Source organism: Rhinopithecus roxellana, chromosome 16 (genome assembly GCF_007565055.1).
Source record: "Rhinopithecus roxellana isolate Shanxi Qingling chromosome 16, ASM756505v1, whole genome shotgun sequence".
In the NCBI taxonomy this organism is placed as follows: domain Eukaryota; kingdom Metazoa; phylum Chordata; class Mammalia; order Primates; family Cercopithecidae; genus Rhinopithecus; species Rhinopithecus roxellana.
In genome coordinates, this window is record NC_044564.1 from 100,113,149 (window position 1) to 100,139,001 (window position 25,853).

At 42.4% G+C, this 25,853-nt stretch overlaps 1 protein-coding gene across 2 annotated transcripts in view; it reads left to right on the forward strand.

The window, feature by feature from the left end:
• The window catches only part of MVB12B (multivesicular body subunit 12B), a 181,282-nt gene that overhangs the window by 29,305 nt on the left and 126,124 nt on the right, over nucleotides 1–25,853 (forward strand). For both annotated transcript variants that reach the window (XM_030920156.1, XM_010365875.2), the window contains exon 3: nucleotides 25,627–25,734. In XM_030920156.1, coding sequence (XP_030776016.1) covers nucleotides 25,627–25,734 — 108 coding nt within the window. The remainder of the gene's footprint in view (nucleotides 1–25,626; nucleotides 25,735–25,853) is intronic.

Consider the following 25,853-nt stretch of genomic DNA (forward strand, 5'->3'; position numbering starts at 1 on the left):
TCAGGTTAGGTCAAATCATACCACTAACAGTAACTCATGCCCTTAACATTCAACGCTACTTTTCTGCTTAAATTTAAAGTACTGCGTTATGAGGACATTGTAACATCCTGCTTATAACTTAAGGCCTGCAGGCTTCAAATGATCTAGGAAGCAGCCTGCTGACCGCAGGAAGAAATGTTGTTGTAGGGTGGCGTTTGCTTGGGCCCCAAAGAGAGGGATTTTCCAGACTGTTTTTAGGCCGTATTCTCTTTAATTAATCAATTTAACCTATTCTTCCACAATAGCTCACTGTTTCAGTGATCGCAGGTTTATAGCATAGTTTTGAAGTTAGCAAATTGTTAATTTTCTAAAAACTGAGGTAAAGTTGCCCGTAACGTAAAATTAACCATTTTAAAGTGAACAATTTAGTGGCATTTAGTACATTCATAATGTGGAACAACCACCACCTCTATCTGGTTCCAAAACATTTTTATCGCCCCAAAAGGAAATCCTGTACCCATTAAAAGTTGTTCCTCATTCTCCCCTCCCTGCCATCCTCTGGCAACCACCAATCTGTTTGCTGTCTCTATGGGTTTGCCTGTTCTGGATATTCCATATAAATGGAATCATATAATATGTGACCTTTTTTGTTTGGCTTCTTTCACTTCGGATCATGTTTTCAAGGTTTTTGTAGTATGTTTTAATGTCTGCTAGAACTATTTCCTTCCTCCTACTCTTTTTCAAAAATGTTTTGGTTACTACCACATATTATTTTTTCTAAAATAACTTTAGATTCAACTTGTCAAATTGCACAGAATACTATGTTTTGATCCTCAGTGCAATTGCAATGAGTTAATAAGTTGATTTGAAGGGAATCAACATATTTGCAATACTGCGTTTTCCTATCTGGGAACATGATTTGAATACTTAGGTCTTGTTTTAGTCCTTTTTAGTGAACTTTTAAAGGATTCCATAGATGTTTTGTCATTTCTGTTATTGTATGTATGTGTTTGGTTTCTGTTGCGCATGGATTCTTTTTTTATAGCTTTATAATTGACATACAATAGACTGCATATATTTAGAGTGTATGATTTGATGAGTTTTGGCCTGTGTATATAAACGCCTGGTAAACCATCATTACAGTTAAGATAATGAACATGTCCATCACCCCTAAAATGTTCCTCCTACCCTTTTACAATGTATCCCTGATTTAGCTTGGGTATTTGTCACCCCGAATCTCATGTTGAAATGTAATCCCCCCATGGTAGAAGTAGGGCCTGGTGGGAGGTGATTGGATCACTAGGGTGGATTTCTCATGAATGGTTTAGCATTCCCCTGGGGTGCTGTCCTTTCAAGAGAGAGTTCTCAAGAGACCTGGTCATTTAAAAGTGTGTGGCACCTGCGTTCATTCTCTCACTCTTGCTCCTGCTCTGGCCATGTCACATGCCTGCTCCCGCTTCACCTTCCTCCATAAGTAAAAGCTCCCTAAGGCCCCCCAGAAGCCAGGCAGATGCCTGTGCCATGCCTGTATAGCCTGCAGAACCATGAGCCAGTTAAACCTCTTGTCTTTATAAATTACTGGTTTCAGGTATTCCCTGAGACTAGCAATGCAAGAATGGCCTAATACAAGCCCTCATTCCCCCAACCCCATTTCTGGGGAACCGTTGGTCTACTTATTTTCTGTCACTGTAGTGTAGGTTGCATTTTCTAGAATTTTATGTAAGTTCTTTACTTTGTCTGGCTGTTTTCTCTCAGAATAATTATCTTGAGATTCATTAATATCGTTGAATATGTCCATAGTCCTTGTTTGTTTGTTTAATGAGTAGTGCTCTGTTGTACACCTGGATGACAGTTTACCTGTTGAGGGTCATTTGGCTTGTTTCCAGTTTGGGCTATTAAAGTAAAGCTGCTGTGAACATGCATATGCAAGTCTGTGTGTGGACATATGCATTCATTTCCTATGGAAAAATACCTAGGAGTCGAAGGGTTGGATTACACAGTAGATGTATGTTTAACTTTTAAAGAAACTGCCAAATTATTTTCCAAGTGGTTGTATCATTTTGTATCCCAGCAGCTGAGCATTAGAGTCTCAGTTCTTCCACATCCTTGTCAACACTTTTAAATAGTCATTCTTTCAATTTTAGCCATTGTAGTGGGTGTGTATTTGTTTATGATTTTAGTTTGCATTTCTCTAACAAGTAATGATTTTGAGCTTTTTTTGCCATTAGTATGACTTCTTTGGTGAGCATCTGTTAAAATTTTTTACCTGCTTTTCATTGGGTTGTCTTATTCCGTTGAAAGCGTTCTTTGTATATTTTAAGTACAATTCCTTTGTTGGATATGTATGAACTATTTTCTCCCAGTCTGTAGCTTGCCTTTTCATTTTCATTTTCTTAACAGTATTTTTGAAAAGCAAAAGTTTTAAAATTTGATGAAGTCTAGTTTATTATTATTTTTTCTTTTATAGTTAGTGCTTTTTGCATTACATTTACTAAATCTTTGCTAGCCCTAAGGTCAAGACTTTTCCTTCTAATCCCTTCTGAAAGTTTTATGGTTTTAGTTGTTATATTTAGATCAATGATGTATTTCAAGTTAATGGTTATATGTGGTATGATATATGGATCAAATATCATTTTTATATATAGCTGTCCATTTGTTCTAGTACCCTTTTTTTAAAAATATCTGTTCTTCATTGAATTATTTTGGCACTTATGTCAAAAATCAACTGATCATAGATATATAGGCACATTGCTAGACTCTGTTTTATTCCATTGATCTATAAGTCTGCCTGTATGCCAAATCCATATTCTTTGATTACTGTAGCTTTATAATAATTCTTAACACCAAGTAGTCTTTTAACTTTATTCTTTTTCAAAGTTATTTTGGTTGTTCTAGGTCCTTCAAATTTTAATACAAATTTATTTAAGAATAAGCATGTCAGTTTCTACAAAAAAAAAAAAAAAGCCTGCTGGGATTTTGATTGGAGTTGTATTAAATGTATGGGTCAATTTGCAGATAGTTGACATCTTAGCAATATTAAGTCTTCAGATCCATGAATGTGGTACATCTCTTCATTTATGTAAGTCCTCTTTAATTTATTTCAGCAGTCTTTTAGTTTTTAGTGTAAAATTTGCAGATCTTTTGTCCAATCTTTTAGGCATTTCATATTTTTGATGCTATTGTAAATGGTATTTATCTTTACTTTAACTCCATTCTTGTTTATAGAAATACAAATGATTTTTGTAGATTGTCTTGGTATTCTGCAACCTTGTTAAACTCACTTATTAATTCTTATACCTTTTTGAATATTTCTTACAACTTTCTATGTAGATAATGATGTTGTGTGTGAATAAAAACAATTTGACTTCTTCCTTTCCGGTCTGTATGCCTCTTACTTCTTTTTGTTGCCCCCTGCACTGGCTAGAGCATCCAGTACACTATTGAGTAGAAGTAGTAAAATCAAGCATTCTTGCCTTTTTCCAAATCTTAGGGGAAAAGTGTTCAGTGTTTCACCATTTACATATGGCATTCACTGTGGATTTTAAAATAGATACTATTTAACACAAAGTACCCTTCCAGAGTGTTTTTAAATCATACATTGATATCAAATTTTATCACATGCTTTATCTGCTTTTATTGAAATTATCATATGGGTTTTCTCTTTTTAATTTAATTTTATTTATTTATTTTTATGGAGACAGGGTCTTACTCTGTTGCCCAAGCTGGTATCCAGTCTCAGCCTCCCAGAGTGCTAGGATTACAGATGTGAGCCACTGTGCCCAGCCTGGGTTTTCTCTTTTAATCATTTAATATAATGAAATATACTGATTAATTTTTGAGTGTTAAACCAAACTTCCATTTCTGGATTAAATCCCCCATGGACATAATAAATTCCTTTTAATATATTGTTAGATTCAATTTTCTCAAATTTTGTTAAGAAATTGTGTGTGTATGTTCGTAAGGAATATGGATTGGTCTGTGGTTTTCTTATAATATCTGCTTTTAGTATTAGGGTAATAGTGGTCTCATATAATGAGTTGAGAAGTGTTCCTTTCTTGCCTGTTTTCTGAAATATTTAATGTCTATTTGGTATTATTTACTCTATAAATATTTGTAGATTTTACCAGTGAGGCTCTCTGGGCCTGCATGTGGGAAGGTTTTTAAATAACAGTTCGATTTTTAAAACAGATACAGTGTCATTCAGGTTATGTATTCTTAAATGAGCCTTGGTAGTCTGTGTCTGCTAAGGAATTTTTCATTTAATTTTTCCAATTCCTGGGCATAAAGCTGTTCAAAATATTTCCCTGTTATCCTTTTAATGCTTCTATCTGGAGAACATACTCTTTTTTATTCCCAATAATGGTAATTGGTGTCATCTCTCTTTTTTACTTGCTCAGGCTGCCATCCTGGATCAACAAGTAGTTCTCTTTTTAGTTCTTTCCATTTTATTTTTGATTCTAGTCTTAGTTTTATCAATTTAATCAATCTTCTCAAAGAACCAGCTTTTGGTTTTATTGACCCTTTCTCTTGTTTTTGTTTTAACTTTATTGTTTTTACTTTTTAAAATTGTCTTCTGCTTACTTTGGGTTAAATGTTCTAGTTTTTTAAGGTGGAAGTTTTGGTCATTGATTTGAGACCTTTCTTCTTTTCTAACATAAGCATTTAATGCTATGAATTTCCCTCTAAACTCTGAATTAGCTGCATCCCTCAAATTTCGTTGTGTCATATATAATTTTATTCCATTCACAATGCTATCTAATTTCTCTTCTGATCTCTTTTTTGATCCATAAATTATTAAGATGTATGGTTTTTTGTTTCCATGTATTTGGGGACTTCTGGATATGTTTCTGTTACTAAGAATACATTCCATGTGGCCAGAGAACATAGTTTTATGGCTCACAACATGAGTCAGCAAACTTTTCTGTAGAGGGCCAGATAATATATATTTTAAGCTTTGTGAGCTATATGATCTCCATTGTATATTATTATGTTTTCAACTCTTGAAAAAATATAAAACTATCTGTAATTTATAGTCTGTATGCAAACAGGCTGCAGGCTGGATTTGGTCCTGCAAGCTGTGATCATTGACTTCAGCCTAGACTGTGATCCATCTTAGTGAATGTTCCACATACACTTGAAAAGAATGTATATTCTTCTTTTGTTGCAGTTGAGTGTCCTACAAATGTCAATTAGGTCAAGTTGGCTGATAGTATTGTTCAAGTTTTCTGTATTATTACTGATTTTCTCTCAATTTGTTCTATCAATTATTAAGAGAAGGGTATTAAAATCTCTGACTCTAATTGTGGATTAGTCTAATTTTTCTCAGTGCTAGTAAGTTTTTGTTTCCTGTAGTTTGGTGTTCAGTCATTAGTTGCATAAACATTAAGGAATGATATGTCCTCATGATTAATGGACACCTTCGTTATTATTAAGTGACCCTCTTTATCTCTGTTAATATTCCTTTCTCTGAAATCGGCTTTGTCATATGTTAGTATAGCCACTACAGCTTTCTTTTGATTTGTGTTGGCATGAAATATTCTTTTCCATCCTTTTGCTTTGAACCTATCTGTGTCTTTATATTTGAAGTGGGTTTCTTGTCGACATCATATTATCTAGGCTGACAATTTCTTCCTTTTAATTGGGGTGTTTAGGCCGTTTACGTTTTGCATGATTATTGATGTGGTTGGGTTTAAATGTACTAATCTTACTCTTTGTTTATTTTTTCCCATCTGTTGTTTTTCCCCCTTTTCCTATTTGTCCAACATATTTTTTATTAATTATTTTTATCTCTTTTTATTTCCTCTGTTGGCTTACCAGTTCTATTTCTTGTTGTTGTTGTTTCTCAGTAGTTGCTTTTGAGTTTATACCACGTATCTTTAACTTATCACAGTCTGTTTTTAAGTAATACACAACTTCATGTGTTGTGTAAGAACAGGATGTTTATTGCTCCTCTTCTGGCCCTTGTGCTATTGTTGGCATACATTTTTTTCTGTATATGTCATAAACTCCACAATACATTGTTATCATTTTTGCTTTAAAATTTTATTATCTTAGACTTAAAAATAATAACATAGTCTTTTATAGTTATCCCTATGGTACTATTTCTAGTGCTCTTCATTGCTTTGTGTAGATCTGCATTTTCATCTGATATAATTTTCCTTCAGCCTGAGGAACTTTTTTGAACATTTCTCATAGTGTTGGTTTGTTGGTGATGTATTGTCTCAGCTTTTGTTTGTATGAACAAAGTCTTTATTTTGTCTTTGTTTTTGAAGGATGTTTGCCTTGGGTATAGAAATCTAAGTTGGCATTTTCTTTCAGTACTTTAAAATTGTTGCTACAAATACAAAATATTAGAAGAGCGTGATGGTGCACACCTGTAATCCCAGCGGCTCAGGAGGTTGAGGTGGGAGAATCACCTGAGCCTAGGAAGTCAAGGCTGCAGTGAGCTGTCATTGCATCACTGCACTCCAGCCTGAGCAAGAGAGTGAAACTATGAAAAAAAAAAAAAAAAGGTGTTGCTTCATTATCTTATGGCTTGCATTGCTTCTTATGAGAAGTCTGCTGTCATTCTTACCTTTGTTTCTCTGTACATAGGGGGTCTTAGGCTGTCTTGAAGATTTTCTTTTTATCACTGGTTTTAAGCATTTTGATTATGATATACCTTGGTGTAGTTTTCTTAATGTTTATTCTGCTCAAGGGTCATTGATCTTCTTGAATTTGTGGGTTTATAGTTTTCATCAAATTTGTAACATTCTGTTTATTATTAAAGTATTTCTTGTTCACTTCTCCCTTTCTGAGACTCCAGTAACATGTATATTGAACCACTTGATATTGTCCCACAGCTTAAACAGCTAAGAATAACACATGGAAGGAAATAACAAAGATAAAATCAGAAATTAAAAGTAAGAGAAAGGAGGGGGATGTAAGAATTGATCTTGCGGCGCGGTGGTAAGCTTAATCCCAACTTGGAGCGAGAGGGCGGATCCAGGTCAGAATCGGACCATCTTGCTAACACTGAAAACCGTCTCTAATAAAAGAAAAATTCTGGTGGCAGGGCGCCTAATCGTACATCCGGAGTAGGCAGAAATGGGAAACCAAGCGAGCTTGCAGTAGTGAATCCGGCCACTGCATCCAGGCACAGAGCGAACTCTGTCTCAAAAAAAAAAAAAAAAAGTTTGTAAACGAAAGATAAAATCTGGCAATCATAGTAAGAATATATAAGAGAGGAAATTTGTTTGAAAAGAAAGTAAGAATTCAAAATACAAAAGAAGATGATGTGTGGCTCTTATGTATAGCCATGTTTGACTAAAATTGAAAATCCTGATGAGTTAGATAATTTCTACTGTTATCTAAGAAGAAATCCTAAAAAGCCTGTATCCAAGGAAGAATTGGAAATATTGTTAGAGAATTATTTGCAACAAAAGCACTAGGCCCAAACTGCTTTAAAGTAACATTTTCTCAAATTATCAAGGAACAGTTAATTTTTACATGATACAAACTATCCTAAAGCTTTGAAAAAAGATTGGAAACGTCATCATTTGTTTTACAGAGCTAATTTAACCTTGACAATTGACCTTGCTAATGTAACTTGTACTGGTTCCCCCACCTCATTTTAGTTTTTAAAATGGTTATTGGTATAGTTTACATGTTTTGCATAAAAGAAAATTAATTTTTGGCCAGGCGTGGTGGCTTACACTTGTAATCCCAGCACTTTGGGAGGCCAAGGTGGGCGTATCCCCTGAGGTCAGGAGTTCAAAACCAGCCTGGTCAACATGGTGAAACCCTGTCTCTACTAAAAATACAAAAAATTAGCCAAGTGTAGTGGCAGGTGCCTGTAATCCCAGCTACTCAGGGGGCTGAGGCAGGAGAGTTGCTTTAACCCAGGAGATGGAGGTTGCAGTGAGCCGAGATTACACCATTGAACTCTAGCCTGGGTGACAGAGTAAGACTCGGTCTCAAAAAAAAAACAAGAAAAAAAAAAAAGAAAATTAATGTTTTAAAAATATATTTATCTTACATTCAACAACCTCATTGAATTCTTGTTTCTAATTCCGTCCCTTGTTTCCTGGCTGTTCCATGACCCTTTAGATTATGGTTTAGGATGACAAACTTATAAGGTGTATATGATGGGAAATTATGTGATTACGAATTCTACCATGTGTGGGGGGAGTGGCAGGTGATTGGGGAAGAATGTAAGAAGTGATTGACCTGTGGGCTAAGCAAATACACATTCACTCTGTTCTCCACGCTCCTTTCTTGAGGCCTATTGGATTGTCTTCTAGTGCATCTCCCTAACTCCATTCTAATCTTCTCCGGTTTTCCCTGAACTGTTGCCAATGGAAACTTTCCGAAAAACGAGGTTACTCACCTGCTTAGAATTGTCCTCTGGCTCTCTGGTTTTAGACATAAAGGCAAATTCGTTGTTTTACTTACCACCAAGTGCTGAGCACCTAGCACTCAGTAAGTGTCTATCCAGTGGATGGACTTCACTGGCATCTGAGACTTGTTTAGATTTTCTCCTTCCCTACTTTTTGTGTTCTCATTCTGGCCCCGCTGAACTGTACACAGTTCCTCAGAGGTGCTGTGCCCATCCTTGCCTCTGTGCTTTCGTGCGTGCCCGCTGTTCCTCTCCCCGTGGAATTATGTTCTGGTTCTGTGTGTTTCGATAGCACCTTTTTCCTCCATTGCTGTGCTTACCACTCTTTAGGTACAGTTTAATTACAGTTACCACTCTTTAATTACTTCCCTGTGTACTGAGCCCCATGAGGAGGAGGCCACGGAGCTGTGCCTTTCGCATAGCTGTACCCCCAGTACCCAGCACAGGGCCTGGTGCACACATTCTCCACCAGCATGCACAGGACATTTATTGAATTGAATTAGCTGGCTCCTTTCTGTTTTGCCTTTCTGTGTCTGGGATATTGGATGCCAACATCCAGCTAAGTTATGTTTGTGTTAAACATGAATTGAAATGCAGTTACAGCTGGCAATGTGGTTTGAGAGCTGAGTAATAGAGTAAATAAGAAGAGTGACTTAGGCATGAGGACCAGTTTATCTCCTTTCCTTTCTTGCCTCCTGTCATTGGGCATGACTCATGAACGGCGCGAGTTCAACTTGTCTTCTCTTAAATCCCATCGCTTTAACTCTTCCTGCCCTCCTTGTCTTGATGGGTCTCTTTCAGGGCCCCTTTGTTAAAACCAGCAAGAAGCCCAGAGCCAGGCCTTGCAGTCTGAGTTGGCTGGCGCCAGAGGAGGCTGCACTCCCCACTCTAGGGCAGAGGTGGAGCCAGCACCATGGGTGGGAGTGTGCACGGGGCTGCTGAAGTTTTGGCTGGATCACTAGTTTTCACTACTAATCACATCCTGCTAGGGCCCTAGCTAAGGCAAACACAGTGTATTTTATCAAAGATGTTGCCACTTTACCTTAGACCCCTTGCTTTCATAGCCTTCTTGAATTGCATTCAGGAATTGTGTCTTAGGTTTGGACCCACCTTGAGGTTAATTGATTTGGCTTGATAGAAAAACTCCTCCCTTCTTGTTCTTTTGTTTGTTTGTTTTGTTTTGTTTTGAGACGGAGTCTTGCTCTGTTGCCCAGGCTGGAGTACAGTGGCACAATCTCCGCTCACTGCAAGCTCCGCCTCCCGGGTTCATGCTGTTCTCCTGCCTCAGCTTCCCAAGTAGCTGGAACCACAGGTGCCCACCACCACGCCCGGCTAATTTTTTTTTTTTTTTTTTTTTTTTTTTGAGACGGAGTCTCGCTCTGCCACCCAGGCTGGAGTGCAGTGGCCGGATCTCAGCTCACTGCAAGCTCCGCCTCCCGGGTTCCCGCCATTCTCCTGCCTCAGCCTCCCGAGTAGCTGGGACCACAGGCACCCGCCACCTCGCCCGGCTAATTTTTTTTTTTTGTATTTTTAGTAGAGACGGGGTTTCACCGTGTTAGCCAGAATGGTCTCGATCTCCTGACCTCGTGATCCGCCCGTCTCGGCCTCCCAAAGTGCTGGGATTACAGGCTTGAGCCACCGCGCCCAGGCCTTTTTTTTTTTTTTTTTTTTTTTTAATTAGAGACGGGGTTTCACTGTGTTAGCCAGGATGGTCTCCATCTCCTGACCTCATGATCCACCCGCCTCAGCCTCCCAAAGTGTCTTTTTTTTTTTTTTTTTTTTTTTAAGAGACAGAGTCTCACTCTGTTGCCCAGGCTGGAGTGCAATGGCAAAATCTCAGCTCAATGCAACCTCTGTCTCCCAGGTTCAAGTGATTCTCCTATCTCAGCCTCCCTAGTAGCTGGGATTATAGGCATCCGCCATCATGCCCAGATAATTTTTGTGTTTTTTGCATTTTTGTAGAGACGGGATTTCACCATGTTGGCCAGGCTGGTCTCAAACTCCTGACCTCAGATGATCCGCCTGCCTTGACCTCCCAAAATGCTGGGATTATAGGCATGAACCACTGCACCCAGCCTCCAGACTGTGCAGTTGCTTATTAATATGCCTTTCTATTGTTTCTCTAAATCAGCTGGCATGCTCATTTTATAAACCCACTTTCCTGGGTCCAAAGGGAGATTTCATCAAACTTTAGAGATGGAGCAGAGGAAGCGAGAAGCTTTTATTTATTAGCAAAGCCCCCACCACTGGCCTGTACTGGGTACTGCAAACTGAGTGGTAAATGGTTGGATGTAGCACTTACCTACGTGGAATTTACAGACCCAGACTGAAGAATTAAAATGAAAACAGGGGTAGCAGAGATTGGAGCACCCTCCAGTGTCCTCTTCCTTCCCAAGGTTAATCCCAGTAGGTGAGTTCTCATTTCCACATCTTTCTGCCTGGCTTTTGCTTGGAATTCCCTCCCCCCATTGTGCTGTCAGTCTCTCCCCCTTCTCTATGTCTTCCTTTCCACGAAGACATGCCCCTGTCCCTTCTGTTCTTAGCAGATGCTGCCTCCGCCACCCTCCCTTCATCTCACTAGCTGCTCCAGCTACCATCTTTGGATGCCCTACTCCCCAAAATCGTCCCTGCTTGCCATCTCCTCTTCATTATCCCCACTCACCCTCAATTCCTAAATTGTCTAACTCAGTGGCTCTTTCCTAATCCTTATTCTTCTCGACCTCATCTCAAATTTGGTTATTGTTGACCAATTTCCTCCTTCCTTAATATATTCGTTTTCTGAATGCAGAACTAGTACATGTTCACTCTAGACTATGTAGAAGATGTTAAAAAGCACAAGGAAGAACATAAAAGCAACCTGTAATCCTACAACTCAGGAAAACTGTTGTTCACACTTTAACTCTCTTTTAGTTTGTGTGTGTGTGTGTGTGTGTGTTTTAGCAGTAATGGGATTCTATTTATATAAATTTTATAATCTGCTTATTATTGCATCATATTTTCTTAGTGTATTTTTGCAGTATTTTCTTAGATCATCGGATATTCTTCTGTAGTCCTTCTTTCCTAAAATACTGCATTGCTTCCATTTGATTTCAGCTGCATTCAGCTTTGTTCCTCTCTGACCCCCTTTCTTGTAGTAGCCTCTCCCTCACTGTGCGCCCTGCCCAGCTCCCACCCAGCCAGCCCCCTGCACTGAGCACTCTTCTCTCACTTGGCGTCCAGCCCTGCCAGGTGCTGAGCTTCTGATGGCACGCAGCCAGCCTGTGCTCTCCATAGCACCGGGCCTCCATTTCCACCAGCTTGCTGGACAAGCCCACAAATCTTGACTGGCTGATACCTCAACCTGAATATTCCCAAACCGAACTCTTCTTCTGTTTCCTTACCACTCCCAATAGAAGACCCAACCCACAACTACCTTTCTTCCAAGTGTTCCCACGAGACAGAAGCCAGAATCCTCCCAAGGGTTCTCTGCCAGCCCTGCCTGCCAGCACCCCATCAGGCACTTCTTTATCTTTTCATCCTCCTCTTCTGTCTCTGCTACCAACTGGATGAGGTCCTCACATTTCTTGACACGGGTAGTTTCTTCTAAGCAGTCTGGTGCCTCCCATCTCGGCTCCAGGTTTCTCCTGTAAATGCAACTCTGAGAATTTCTCCCTCCTGCCCAGGGCTCTCCAGCCATGCTTCCCCTCTTGCTCCCTAGGATGGGGCAGGTCCTAAGACAGCACCTGCCCTGCGGCCTCCCAGGTTCCAGCTCCTACCAGATCTCTGTGGTCGTATGGTCTGCTATCTCTCTCTCACCTGTGGCCAGTGGTCCAGCCAACCCCACGCTTCCCACACATGCCAGGGAGGACCCACACCCTGGCCTTTTCTGTCCTGTGTTCTAGGGATGTGCCTGCCCCAGCAGACAGAGAGCAATGAAAGCGGCCAGGAAATCCTGCAGACATTCCAAAGGAAATATCTGGCTGACACGATGAACGGAATGAAGTTCAAAAGGCCTCTGAGGTGATTCTGTCTGACACTTCTGGTGACACCAAATATCCATACTGTGTCTGCCCCTGCACTAGTTGCTTCCACACACAGTATTTATTTCACACAATAACCCTGCCAAGTTACTATTGCAAGTTACTATTGCAATCTTGTTTTACAAGTAAGAAAGCAAAGCCTCCAAGAGCTCAAGGGTGTGGCTGAGTGGAGGTCAAACCCAGGTCTCCTGCCTCTGCGTGGCTCTCTTCCCTGCGTCCTCGCTCCTGATTCAGCTCACCTGGGAGCCATCCTCGAAGGGAGAGGAGGGAGTGCCTTACATATCATAAATGCCTAGTGAATGTCTGCTGAAAGAGAAGGAAAGACTTGTGGCCTGAAGAGATGAATTGCAGCCTAGTGATGATGGCCCATGCTGGGGAGGGCTTTATTTGATGCCAGGCCCGCCTGCATATCTAGGTGTGGAAGGGAAGCAGTGGTTTCCGATGCAACACCAATACTTAGCATTGATTAAGTGATTACTGTGTACTGACCAAAGCACTTTCTTTGGTGCTGTAACTACAACTGTATGAGCTAGGACCTATTGTTTCCATTTATAGAGACAAAAGCCAAGGCTCAGAGAGGTTAGCCAAGGCCACACAGCCACTACTGGTTGGTGAACCCAGGAATTGAATCACATCTGTCTAGTATCAAGGCCCATGTTTTCAACTCTGCATGCTGCTGGCCTGGGAGGCTGTATTGGGTGATTTGGAGCAAACATTGTTATCCCAAATTCCAGCCAGGAAGAGGCTTTGGAGCCCTGCCCTGCTTTGCTTTTTCTTCCTTCCCTGATCGGCAGATGCACCCTCCATAATGAGATTATCTTGAACTCCCTGGATACTGTGGTAGAGCGAGGGTTGGAAAACCTTGTCTTTAAAAATTTTGTTTTAAAATATTGCATGACATTTAAAAAATTATCAAAACTCATCTCAGAAAATCTAAATCATATAGAATTCTATCAACCAAAGAGTGAAAATATTACCCTTCTTTTTTCCTCTAATGCCAATACATCTCGTTGACAGTTTGCAAGTATCTTTCTAGACTTATGTTTTTCTTTTCACCAAAAAAAGTATTTGTTTTTAATTAAATAAGGAACAGAAGAATATCTTTTATCTAAAAAAAAATTAAATAGTAACAGCCAAAGCTTAAGTACCTTTCAACCACACCAGTTTGCTCATTTTTCTTCCTGACTTTTTTCTCTGCATTTTTATGTAAATGACTTACAGAAATATATCGTTGTAATTTGTGTTTTTAATATAAATTAGATCATGCCATCAGCTCATGCTTTATTTTTATGAAAGATGTACACGTGTCATATAGATCTTTCTAGACTTGTGTGTGTAGACCCTCCACACTCTTGTTAACGGGTGTGTGATGCTCCCTGGTTGGGTGAGGGCCACAGGAGCCTTCTGCTGCTCAGCCAGTAGTTCTTTTACCTTCAGTTTTTCACTGAACAAAGCTTTTAGTGCATGCCTCCTTATTAAGGGTGTTGGATTTAGCAAATAAAAATACAGGATGAACATTTTGAAAAATTTTTTAATTAAAAAAAGTATTTGTTGTTTGTCTGAAATTTAAATTTCACTGGGTGACTTGTATTGCCTGTAGCAACTCCATTCCTTATGCACATTTGTGAGATTTGGGGAAAAAAAAATTTCTTCTTAAGGTCTATTATCTGATTTTTAAAATTAAAAAGTTACATGACAAAATATTCCAAATATATAGAAAAGTATAGAGAACAATGTAGCAGAATGCCCATGTATCCACCATGCAGCTCTTCCAAGTCTTGATGTTTCACCAAATTTCTGTCAGATTTCTTCTTTAATAAAAGAAAACATTACTGATGCCCATGTACCCCCCCAGGCCCACGCCTCCTTCCTTTCCACAGTCTCTACTGCTCTGAGTTTGGTGTTTTTCATTCCTAGATATCTTTCCATGTTTTCACACTTTATATAGGTAATATCCTATGTGGGATATATGTCACACTTATATGTATTTTTCAACATGGAGTGTTTTTTTTTGTTGTTGTTTTCGTTTGTTTTTGACAGATTTTCGCTCTTGTTGCCCAGGCTGGAGTGCAGTGGTGCAATCTCAGGTCACTGCAACCTCTGCCTTCCAGGTTCAAACGATTCTCCTGCCTCAGCCTCCCGAGTAGCTGGGATTATAGGCACATGCCACCACACCTGGCTAATGTTGTATTTTTAGTAAAGATGGGGTTTCTTCATGTTGGTCAGGCTGGTCTCAAACTTCTGACCTCAGGTGATCCGCCTGCTTGGGCCTCCTAAAGTGCTGGGATTACAGGCATAAGCTACCGTGCCCAGCCAACGTGGTTTTTTTTCTTAGCAGTGTTCTTGAGATATTTTTCCCTGCTGATACAGCTCTAGTTCATGTATTTTCAAAGGGTATAGAATTATATTCCATGAATATACTATAACTTAGTTATTCATTCTTATGTTGGCGAGGATTTGGGTCATTTTCTATAATGCAATACTGTAAACAATGTTGTAAATAATATCCTTTTGTCTCTATGCTAAGGATTTCTCTAGGGAACAAGTTAGGAATAGAATTGCCAGTCATTTTCTCCTTTCTGGATATAGTCATGTGCCCTCTGAAGTGGCAGTGCAGGAGGTTCAGGTTTATACTGCACTCATTTTTTTAGACATTTGCGGTTTGGTCAGTGATTTGCCGTGAATGGCCAAGCACTGCCATTTTGCTTGTGGGTAATGTCTTTTTCTTATTGCTTGGTAGGGGCTTTTTTTTTTTTTCCAGAGTCTCACTCTGTCCCCTAGGCTGGAGTGCAGTGGCGCCATCTCGACTCATTGCAACTTCTGCCTCCCGGTTCAAGTGATTCTCCTGCCTCAGCCTCCCGAGTAGCTGGAATTACAGGCACCCACCACCACGCCCCCTAATTTTTCTATTTTTAATAGAGACTGGGTTTCAGCATATTGGCAAGGCTGGTCTTGAACTCCTGACCTCAAGTGATCCGCCCGCCCTGACCTCCCAAAGTACTGGGATGACAGGCATGAGCCCCTGTGCCCAGCCTAGAGGGGTTTTTTATTTCCTTATTTTGGATGTTAATCCGTTGTCACTGTGCACTGCTCCCAGTCTAAGGCTTCTCTTTTTACTTTGCGACTTGTGTCCTTTGTAGCATCCAAGTTTTCATTTTTAGGGTAGCAAGATTCATCAGCCTATTCTTTTATAGATGGTTTTGTACATGTCCATCTATTTCTTTAATAATTCTCTCTATTAAAACATAAATATACTCCACATTTTTTTTCCTCAAAGTTTGGAAGTTTTGCTTTTCACATTTCATCTTTAATCCATCAAGAATTTGTTTTTGACAAATTGAGGTAGGGCTCAACTTAGTTTTTCCTGTGTAGTGACAATCAGGTGTCTGGGTACTATTAATTGACTAGTCCCTACTTCAGCCACTGATGTGTCACTGGCAGTGCCATGGTAGACCAGGTGTCCTGTGGCTGAGAGGAGCCGGCCTTCCCCTGGGTGAGGACCAGCCATGAGGCAACCTCTCGGCTGCAGATGCTGCTCTCTGCAGGCCTGTGGAGGTCCAGGGCCGTGTCATAGCTTGGCCGTCTGGGTGTGACAGAAATGGGAGCTCTTCTGGCCCAGAGCCTCCCTCCTGATGACCTGGAACAAGGAGGACATACCTGCTCCGATGCGGCCAGGTGCCCTGCCTGCATGTATCTCCCATTTCCTGTCTCGTATGCCTCCCACAGAACTGTCTTCCCTGCCTGGCTCCATCAGGAGGTGCAGAGCCAAGCCTCTTCAGGGGCTTTTACTGGGAATCGAGATCTACTTTCTGCCTCCTTGCCCAGCCTCAGAAAGCCATCCCTTCTATGCCTGGTGTGGCCAAGGCACCTGTGCCACAGGTAGAATGAGGAAAGGGCTATCTTGTGTAGTCTTAGATGTACCAGGCTTCAGTCTTAGTGTATTTTTCATACCGTACATTTTTTTCATGGTTCAATGGTTCAATCAGTCATTTAGCAAATATCTAATTGTGTACTATAAACAAGGCATGGGGCTAGGAACTCAGAAAAATGTTCCATGAATAAGGTAAGATCTTTACTTTAAGAACCAGAGATAATAGTAAGTAGTTAACATTTTTTGAGTGTCTGCCATGTGCCAGGCCTTATGCTAAGTACTTCTAGAAATATTAATAGCTTTATTGAGATATAATTCATACACTACAAAATTCACTTATTAAGAGAATACAGTCCATTGGTTTTTAGTATAGCCACAGAGTTGCACAATTGTCACTGGTGCCTAATTTTGAACATTGTCGTCACCCCCTAAAGAACCCTCCACTCATTAGCCATTCTCTCCATCAACTCTTCCTGCCCCCAGCCCCTGGCAGCACCAGTCCACTTTCTGTCTCTAAGGATTTTCCATTTCTAGACTTTTCATATAAACAAAATAATGTAATATGTGGTCTTTTGTGTCTATCTTATTTTACTTAGCAAACTGTTTTCAGGGTTCATCTAAGTTGCATTATGCATCAGTACATCATTCCTTTTATGACAGAATACTATTTCATTGTATGGCTATGCCACATTTTTATCAGTTGATGAACGTTTGGATTATTTCCTCGTTTTGGTAATTAAGAAAACAACATGCTGTCATGGGAACGTTTGAGTGCAAGTTTCTATGTAGACGCTTGTTTTCATTTCTCTTGGGTATATACCTAGGATTAGAATTGCTGGGTCATATGCTAACTCCATGTCTAACATTTTGAAGAACTTCCAGACTGTTTTCCAAAGTGGCTGCACCCTGTTACAATCCCACCAGCAGTGCGGAGAGCTCGTCCATGTCCTTGCCAACATTTGGATTGCCTGTCCTTTTAATTGTAGCTACCGTAGTGGTTCTAAAGTGGTATCTCATTGTGGTTAACTGCTTTTTGTGCTTTCTCTCATTTAATGCTTACAAATAATCCTATGAGGTAGATATTATTTCTATTGTCATCTTTAGGTGAGGCTCAGAGAGTAAAAGAGTGACTTTGGAAAAGCCTAGTATGTAAGTGGCAGAGCTGGGACTTGAACTCGAATCTACCCAACTCCAGAAATCCAAGTTCTTGCCTGCTGGGATCATCAGGGAGGTTGTAGAGTGGCAGGTTCTTTCAGCCAGGCCCTAAATAATGAGAACATTTCAACAAGACAGATGGGAGAGGTAGCAACATGAGCAAAGGCAGGGAGACCGGAAATGGTGGGGCACAGTTAGGAAAGACCTGTCTGAGGAAGGAGAACTAGAGTGGAGAGGGGGTACAGTATCAGGAGGCCCAGAGGGGTGCAAGGCCAACAGGGCTGGGTGGTCCGCTGTGTCCCTGTGCCCCGTGAGTGGAGAGGACCACCTGGAGACTGAGGGAGATGCATTGGTCTCAGGGAACAGGTTTATGCTTTTCATTTCTTTTGCTAAAAAAATGAGACATTTCAGCTGAAAGTATAAGAAAATGTTGCAAATAAAATCAGAACCAAAAAACAATTGAGAGTTCCTGCACTCTTCACTGCATTAGTTAAATGCCTCTTCCTTTCACTTGATATTTGTAGAAAGCATCTTGGGCACACCACCTGTTAGGGAGTCCACGGATGGTTGGATAGGCTCCTTGCCTCTGCTATGCCCACCCTGCTCTTATTGAGTTTAAGTGGCTCACAGTTGGCTGCTGTCTGGCCTGGGCCAAGTGCGTGTGTTTCCACTGTTGATGATCTAACATACCCAGAGGCCTTTGAACTTCATTCTCGTTCATCGTGTCAGCCAGATATTTCCTTTGGAATGTCTGCAGGATTTCCTGGCCGCTTTCATTGCTCTCTGTCTGCTGAGTACACCTTTGAGTTGTGGGTGGGCTCTTTTGAAACACCGGGGTGTAAACAGATTGATGAAATTGGTGGTTAGCTTGTCTTTTGAGAGTTTCTCTTTGGCAAGGAGCACTCAATTCCAACGTTGGAAAACCTCTAACGGTTGAAATGATTGACTGCACAGCTCCTCTTTAGGTGGCTTAGTTGGACAGCTGATTTACAAAGTGCTTCTCAAGTTTAAATCCAGCGGATTTTTATTTTTCACCCCATCAAATGAAGTATTTACAATTATTTTTCTTATAAAAGCTATATATGCTCATTACCAAAAAAGCAGAAATGCAGGGGAAAAAAAGAACATTAAAAATACTCATAATCTCAACTGTGCAGAGCCAAACAGTGGTTAATGCTTTGCTTTATATTTGCCTAGATCCTTTTCTATACAGATAATTGTTTTGAAAACAAAATATAGGATTGTACTTTATAAACCATGTTGTAACTTACTCTTTCTCCTGAACTTTCCATGTTAGTATGTGTATGTGTACAAAGTTGTTTCAAATGGCTGTTAAGTCTTCTATTGTGAGGATGTCCTCTAATCATTAGAAATTTATCATCGCCCACTCTTGCCTTTATAAACTGAGCCTCAATAAACATATCAATAACACTTACCCTGTCTTACCAGGCTCCAGTTACAGAGCCCCATTTTCTGTCCCTTTAATACAACAACTTTATTTCTACCCTAGGGTCTTCACAGTAGCTGTTCCCCAGGCCCCTGGCCCCCAGATCTTTCAGGGATTAAGGGAATCCCTTAAACCAGGGAGACTGCTCACATTTAACGTCAGAGGTCATTTTACAGTGAGCATGTCTTACAGGCCAGCCGCAGGTAGCCAGTCCCACTGTCCAGTGGGCTGTTCAGGGCCTCCTGAACGCACATCATCCTCTGTGACTGCTGCACAGTGGTCCAGAATGTGACCTCTGAACTCAAGCTACTGAAAGCAATCAGAGACCTGGGCTGTGTGAGTAAAGGGTTTGTAGAGCCCTGTGTCGGTTCTGCAGCACTGGCAGCCACCATCCCAGGGACTCCCTGGGTGCTGCAGCTCCGCCTCCAGGCATCTGCATGTTGAGTTCTGATGAACTCTAGCAGTGGGGAAGGTTGGAATCAGCTGGACTTGCAGCTTTGGACATTGTCACCCACTTGGGAACACACTAACAAGCTAACTAGGAGTGAGATTATGTTGCATTGCTAGTCACGTCCCTGATGGCAGCAATAGCGGCAGCTTGCCTAAAAGAAATAACAAATTATCATACTATCTTCCGTGAGATATTTCTTTTTTGCTTTTACTTTAACCAAGTGCTGCCTGCATGCACAGTTTAAAAAATCAGAGCGCTCATAAGAAAATATAGCAGCCCCTGCCCTGTCTCCCCACCTTCACTTTTTTATTTCCCAGAGGCATTTACTTTCCACTTTTTAAGATTTTTTTCCCTCTAGTACTTTATCTTCATATTTCTAAATAATTTTATTATATTCCTTATTTCTTGATTATTTTCTTCTCTTATAAACTCCTCCCATTAGGCATTATCACAATTTTTGGTGGATTAATGCTCAGTGTTCACATAGATTACAATGCAGACATTGGGTACCACTGAATCAAGTAACATATTAGGAGTGTGTGTTCTTTCTCATACAACCTTTTATTTTTTCTTGGAATTAATCAAACTTGTTTCATTCATTTGAGGAGTTGTCCAGGTGCCTATTGATTTTCACAGTACATTCTTAAAAATGTCTTTTTAAGTTTTAAATTGATTCTTTTTTTTTTGATCAAATAGCCTTAGGTGCATTGTTTTCATTGTTCTAAATGCTCTGAGGCGGTTGTCACATGCCCATCCCTATCTCTTTCGAACGCGAAAGTGCAGTTCTAAATGCTCTTCCCTCCACATCCCCTCCTCCCCAGAGGTTGCTGCCCTGACGTCTCTTCCTTTCCCAGTCTGGGCCTGGGCGTGCTGCTGTCGCCTGGCTGCTGTGCTGTGTGGGTTCTGTTTCCTGGAGTTTATGGTTTCCTCTTTATTGATTTAATCCTGGGTTCTGCTGATGCATCCTCCAGTAGCTTCCTTAGAAAGGGCCCCTGGGAGATAAACTTTTTAAGTCCTTGCACATCAGCAAAGGTCTTTATTCTACCCTCACACTTAATCGATAGTGGGCTTAGGTATGGAATTCCAGAGTTCCTCAGAATTTTGAAGACATTGTTATCTTGTCTTTTAGTTTCCAGTGTTGTCGTTGGGAAGCCTGATGCAAAATGATTCCCGTTCCTTTGTATGTGACCCGTTGTCTTTCTCTGCAAGTATTTAAGGTGGTTCCTTTATCCCCAGTGTGGTGGGATTCTCTGTTCTTTCGTTTTGGAGTGGGTCTTTTTCATCCACTTTGTAGAGACACTCAGGACCTCTTTAACACAGAGGCTCCCCCTCCCCTCTGTTTTTTATTTGAAAAGTTCTTTCTGAAACTTTTTGTTAGCTGGATGTTGTCTTGGACCCTTCAGTTCTCATTCCTATAATTGATCTCTTCATCTTTGTACTTTACCTTCTGGAAGATTTTCTCAGCTTTCTCTGCCAGTGTTTACAATTTCTAATCTCTTTATATTGTCCTCAAATTGTTCCTTGTTAAAAAGGTTTTCATAATACTGTCTGTCCTTGTTTGGTATTTGCAGTCTATTCCCTCGTCCCTCTGAGGATTTAATTACAAACTGCGTTCTCTGTCCTGAGCCGGCACTGTTTCCCCCTATTCTCTGTGCTTCCTTCAAGCTCCCTTTTTTCTATTTTGGGCCCTTCTGTCATGTCTGAGCCTGTCCCCAGTGCCTGGTGACTCTTTGTTGTGGGTTGGGATTTAAGATGGAGGCACCAGCTCATGGGCTGGAGCCCTGTGGGTGGGGGGTCTGCTGGCTGGTGTGCTACACAGTGGGGCGACGAGCAGGGAGCTGGCTCAGGGATCATGGGCTGGTCCACCCTGGCGCTCTCCAGAGACAAAGCTCTCAGTGTCCAGTGTTCAGGGGAGGCGGTTGGAAGCAAGAAGGAGGGTAAGCGCGGGTGGCAGGGAGGGGCCTGCCATTGCCATTCAGTGTGCACGCATGGTTACTCAGTTACCGTCGTTTCCACTCTGAATTGCACCTCCTCCCGCACCTCCTCCCGACCTCCAACCTCCTTCCCCACCTGCCAGTGTTCTAGAGTCCTGAGCCCGTGCTGGGTTCCTTTCTGCAGAAAATACACCTGAAACGGGGGTGGGCACCTGGGAGTCTAACCACTTTGTTTATGAACATGTTTCAGTCCACCCAGTTCAGCCCTAAACTTGCACTTGCTCCCCTGCCCCTACCCCAGTGGTGTCTGGTGATTCTGGATCCTCGGCCTCTGCTCAGTATCAGCTCCCATGGGCCCCTTAGGTCACAACCCCTCCACTGGCTAAATCCCTTTCCTTCTGCCTTCCACAGCACCAGGCCTTTGTGCTGCCTCTCCCGTTTCCCCCTTCATTGCGGAGGCTTCTGCACTCTCCATTTGATTGTTGGTTTAGAAGAATCCTGGCAGGAAGAGAGATAAACCGTGTGTACAGTCCGCCACTGCCTAGCCCTGGGGCCCTCCTGCTCCCCCTCAGAGACGGCTCCTACTCCCGGGGAAGAAATGCTAGGAGAGAGGTTGTGAGAATGTGTGAGTGTGAGTGTGCAAGAGCATGTGTGTGCGTGCACGTGTGCACATGTGTATATGAGGCCCTGTAACAGACTCTGAAGGTTCTGCAGTCAGCAGACATCGAATTGTCTTGGGAACAAGGCAGCAAACACACAAGATAACCAAAAGAGTAGGCGGCCTCTGTGCTGAAATGGCTGTGTGCCTCAGAGTGGTGGTTTTGAAGGGGAGTCACTCAGCTCAATGGATTAAATCCTGGAAATTTCATTTGAAAAACTTCCCATGACCTTACTTGGGTAGCTGGCAGGGTATGTGGCTTTCACACTGCCCTGATTGCAGAGTTGACTCGTTCATTTATTCTTTCAACAAGGTTTGATGGAACCCATCCGTGTCAGGCATTGTGCTTGGCACAGGGGGTAAAATGGCAAGCAGAACAGGCACTGCCGTTGTCCTTGTGAAGCTTATAGTCCAGGGTGGGATAGCAGGGGGAGGGCAGATGTTCCTCGTACAAGTATATCATTTGTGTTTGGAAAGACCAGATTTGGTCCCAGAGATTGGCGCTGAGCCCCCGGGACAACTGAGGACTTTCTGAATCCTGATGTGGCCTGACATCACTTTCAAGGCTTGGTTCGCCGGAGCAGATGCCCTCTTTTTTGGTTTAGAAACATTAGCGCTGTCTTTGGAGTGCTCATGCACTAAGGCGGGCACTTTGCATGTTCGTGGTCTCCTGTGTCCCTGGCAGTGATGCCCACAGGGAAAGGCAGCGTGTCCACTTTGAAGAGGAGGACAGGACTGGTTTAAGCTATTGGATCTCAAGTTCAGGTCCGCCTCTGAATTCCATGCTGCTCATACTGCACGCAAAGCATTTGGTCCTCTACCCCACACCCCACCTCCCCGCAGCTTCCTGATGCTGGGACCTGAGGCTGACTGCTGAGTTTGTAAGCTTCTGCAGTGCCACCAGGAGGGCGTGGGCACCGTCAGGTAGACCCTGCCTTGAGTCAGGTGTGAGGGCTCCTCTTGGCACTGTGACTTCAGCCGCATAGATAGATCGTTTGTCTTGCAGATCATTAGCTCTCCTGACTTGGGATGGGAAGAATTTAGGTTATTAGGCACCTTTATGTGACTGGGTTGGGGAGAAGCCTCTGGGTACATCTTGTTGCTGCAGGAAAGACAGGCCAGAAATACCCTCCTTGTTCCACCAGGGCCGCCTTCCCAGTGCTCTCAAGGAGCCAGGAACTCACATCTCACTCCTCATCCAGTACCTGGTCCTGTGGGTCCCTGAACCATCCAGACCTCCGGGACTGTTCCAGAGCCCTTCTCTGCCCAGCACCGCCTTCCTTGGAGGTTAGGGGAGGTTCTCTCTCTCCCTCTCTCTCTCATTCTTCCCACCTTACCTCCCTGGGCCCCTCATTATACCTTTACACACTTCCACCTCATCACAAATGAGTTTTGGCCCAAGTCAAAGCTGGGCCTTTGGTCATCCTTTTTAAATGCTTCTCAGACAAGAACTGGGGGGCTCTAACTGCCCAAACAGTGAAGCACGGGCTCAAACAGAGGGGCCCACACTGCCAGCTTCCCCCATTACGTTTTCATTTCTCACTGTGAAAAAGGACAACTCTAGCAGTGTGGTGGGTGGAGAGAACCATCACTGGCAAGTCCTGGAGACCTTTCTAGCCTTAGGTTAGAATGCACACCACCCCTCCCTAGCATTTCCAGATATCCAAACAAGCCCTTCTAGACTCCCTTGTCTCTTGGAAGGTTAAAGACACAGCTCCCTCTCTTCCAAGGCAGCTTGTGGTTCCACAGCCTTGGAGTGTCCTGCAGACAGTTTCTGTTTTTGAAGGATTTTCAGAAAGTATGCATTTATTATAGAGAGATCATGTAGGTCCCCTTATTCCCTTTGTTTAGAGCATCTTTTATTTTTACATTTTAGTGGTTCTGAAATTGGGATGCATCTTAAAACAGATGCATGTGTTTGGATATGGTACTATGCCTTTCTTGTGTGAAGGGGTGTTCCCCAAATGACTGCTTCCTAGAATTGAGGAAATACAGTAAAAAGTGCGTTGGGAGACAAAAATCTTTCAAAACATGGAATCCATGGGAGAAAATGAGCATGGGGGTCCTTGGTATGTAGGAGCTGGGACCACTGCCTTAAATCTCATGTTTCCCGAGAAACTGTATGTGTGACCATTATGGGAAAAAATGCTCACAAGGCCTGACCCCCATTCCATCCTGTTTCTATCTGTGGGGGTGACATACTTGGAGCAAATAGTTCCTAAAATTATCCCCATACCATTCCTCCTTCAGCTTTCAGGTCAAATATATTTGCATCTTTATCATAAGGGCCTTTCTTTTCCTGTTGTTATATTTGCTAATTTACAATTGTTTGGTTTGAGAAATAAGGATTTTTTTTTTCTTTTGCCTCCTGGCCTTTTGATTTTTCTGAGGCAGCCTCAGAGAGCGTGGCTGTGGTGGGCTCCAGGAATGTCCTGAGGAGCCTGAGCCCACTGGCTGGGGTCCTGGCTCCCGCCTCTGCCTTGAGCGTGTGACAGGCAGAGGCCATCCATGTGCTGTGGGGCCCACGTAGAGCCTGCAGTCAGTGTGCAGGATGGGGCTGAATCGGGGCAGTTTTGTGTGAAGAATGGAGGCACTTCCAGCGGTTTGTCAGGATGGGCAGGAGCTTGTCAGGTCAAGGACTGGATCCCAAAGTCTAAAGCTCAAAAGGACAACCCAGAAGGAGTCAGAAAGTGAACTGCTCAGAGACCTCCTGCAGGGTTTATCCCAAAATGGTCGCGGCTCCTCAGTCTTCCTGGATGCCCCTCTTTGCGGTGCTTAAAGGAAGGTGTGCAAGGTTGATTCATACTCTCACAGGGAGGCTGAGTCAGAAAGCAGACCAAGCCCTGCCCAGCGATTCACAGAGCAGTCTGGAAAGAAACAGGAAGAAAGCACCACCTTCTTCTAGCCTTCTCCTCCTCCTCTCCATCTCCTTTGCACTCTGTCCCACAAAGCCTGGTCTTTCATGTGAATATCCCCCACCCAGCCCCAGTCTAGGTCACAGGGGCTTCGATACTCAGATCAAGTCTGGCTGGCGTCATTCTCAGACACTTCCTAGTAGAGAATTTCTACAGCTGCAGATGAGAAAATGACTTCTTATGGAGACTAGAAACAGGGAACCCAGTGAGTCTTGTTTTGTTTTTCTATATCCTGATCCAGTTTCTGACCTTGAACACCACTCTCAGGCTTGTACCGAGAGGACGCAGGGTGGAGTGAAATGTCTCTGGCCTCCCTCCTGCCCAGTCCGGAGGAGAATCCCATTGACTGAAGCACCCAGCTGGCCCCAGGGCCCTAGAGCAGGAGGCTGTGTCACCCTCTCCACAGACAGCGCCCCCACAGGTGGTTCATCACACCCACTGGACTCCTTTCTTCACCCTGCACCATTCCCCCACTGCGCCCCCGAGTAAGTGGTAATAGCCACTTAATGTGCTGACTTAGCCAATCCCTTCTTGGTCCATTATGACAAAAGTTGCTCTTTTCTCATTAGAGCCATTTCTGTCAGGGTGTCTTTAATCAATGGCTTCCCCAGGGACAGTATTTTTAGAAGCTGTATTTTTCACACTCTCCCTTTTCCCTTTTTGGAAAATCTCATCCCAGTGCCTAGTGAAATGAACTAATGAGATGCCGGGAGATCCCAGGCTGGTGTTAATTAGAACAGGCACGGAAGAAGTGGCCCACACACACCTTCGGTTCCTTCTTACCTTACCTGCGATCCTTTTCTCTGTCTCTCCGGTGTAGGTTGCACAGACAGCAGATGGTGTGGATGCTGACCTCTGGAAAGACGGCTTATTTAAATCCAAGGTTACCAGATACCTATGTTTCACAAGATCATTTTCCAAAGAAAATGTAAGTCTAGTTGTAGTTTCCATTTGCTGAGTGAGCACAAGTAATTTACATTCCTGTTTGGAATTTCCTCATTTTGTTGTCGTTGTGGTTTATTTTCATTGCCATATTAATTTATCTGT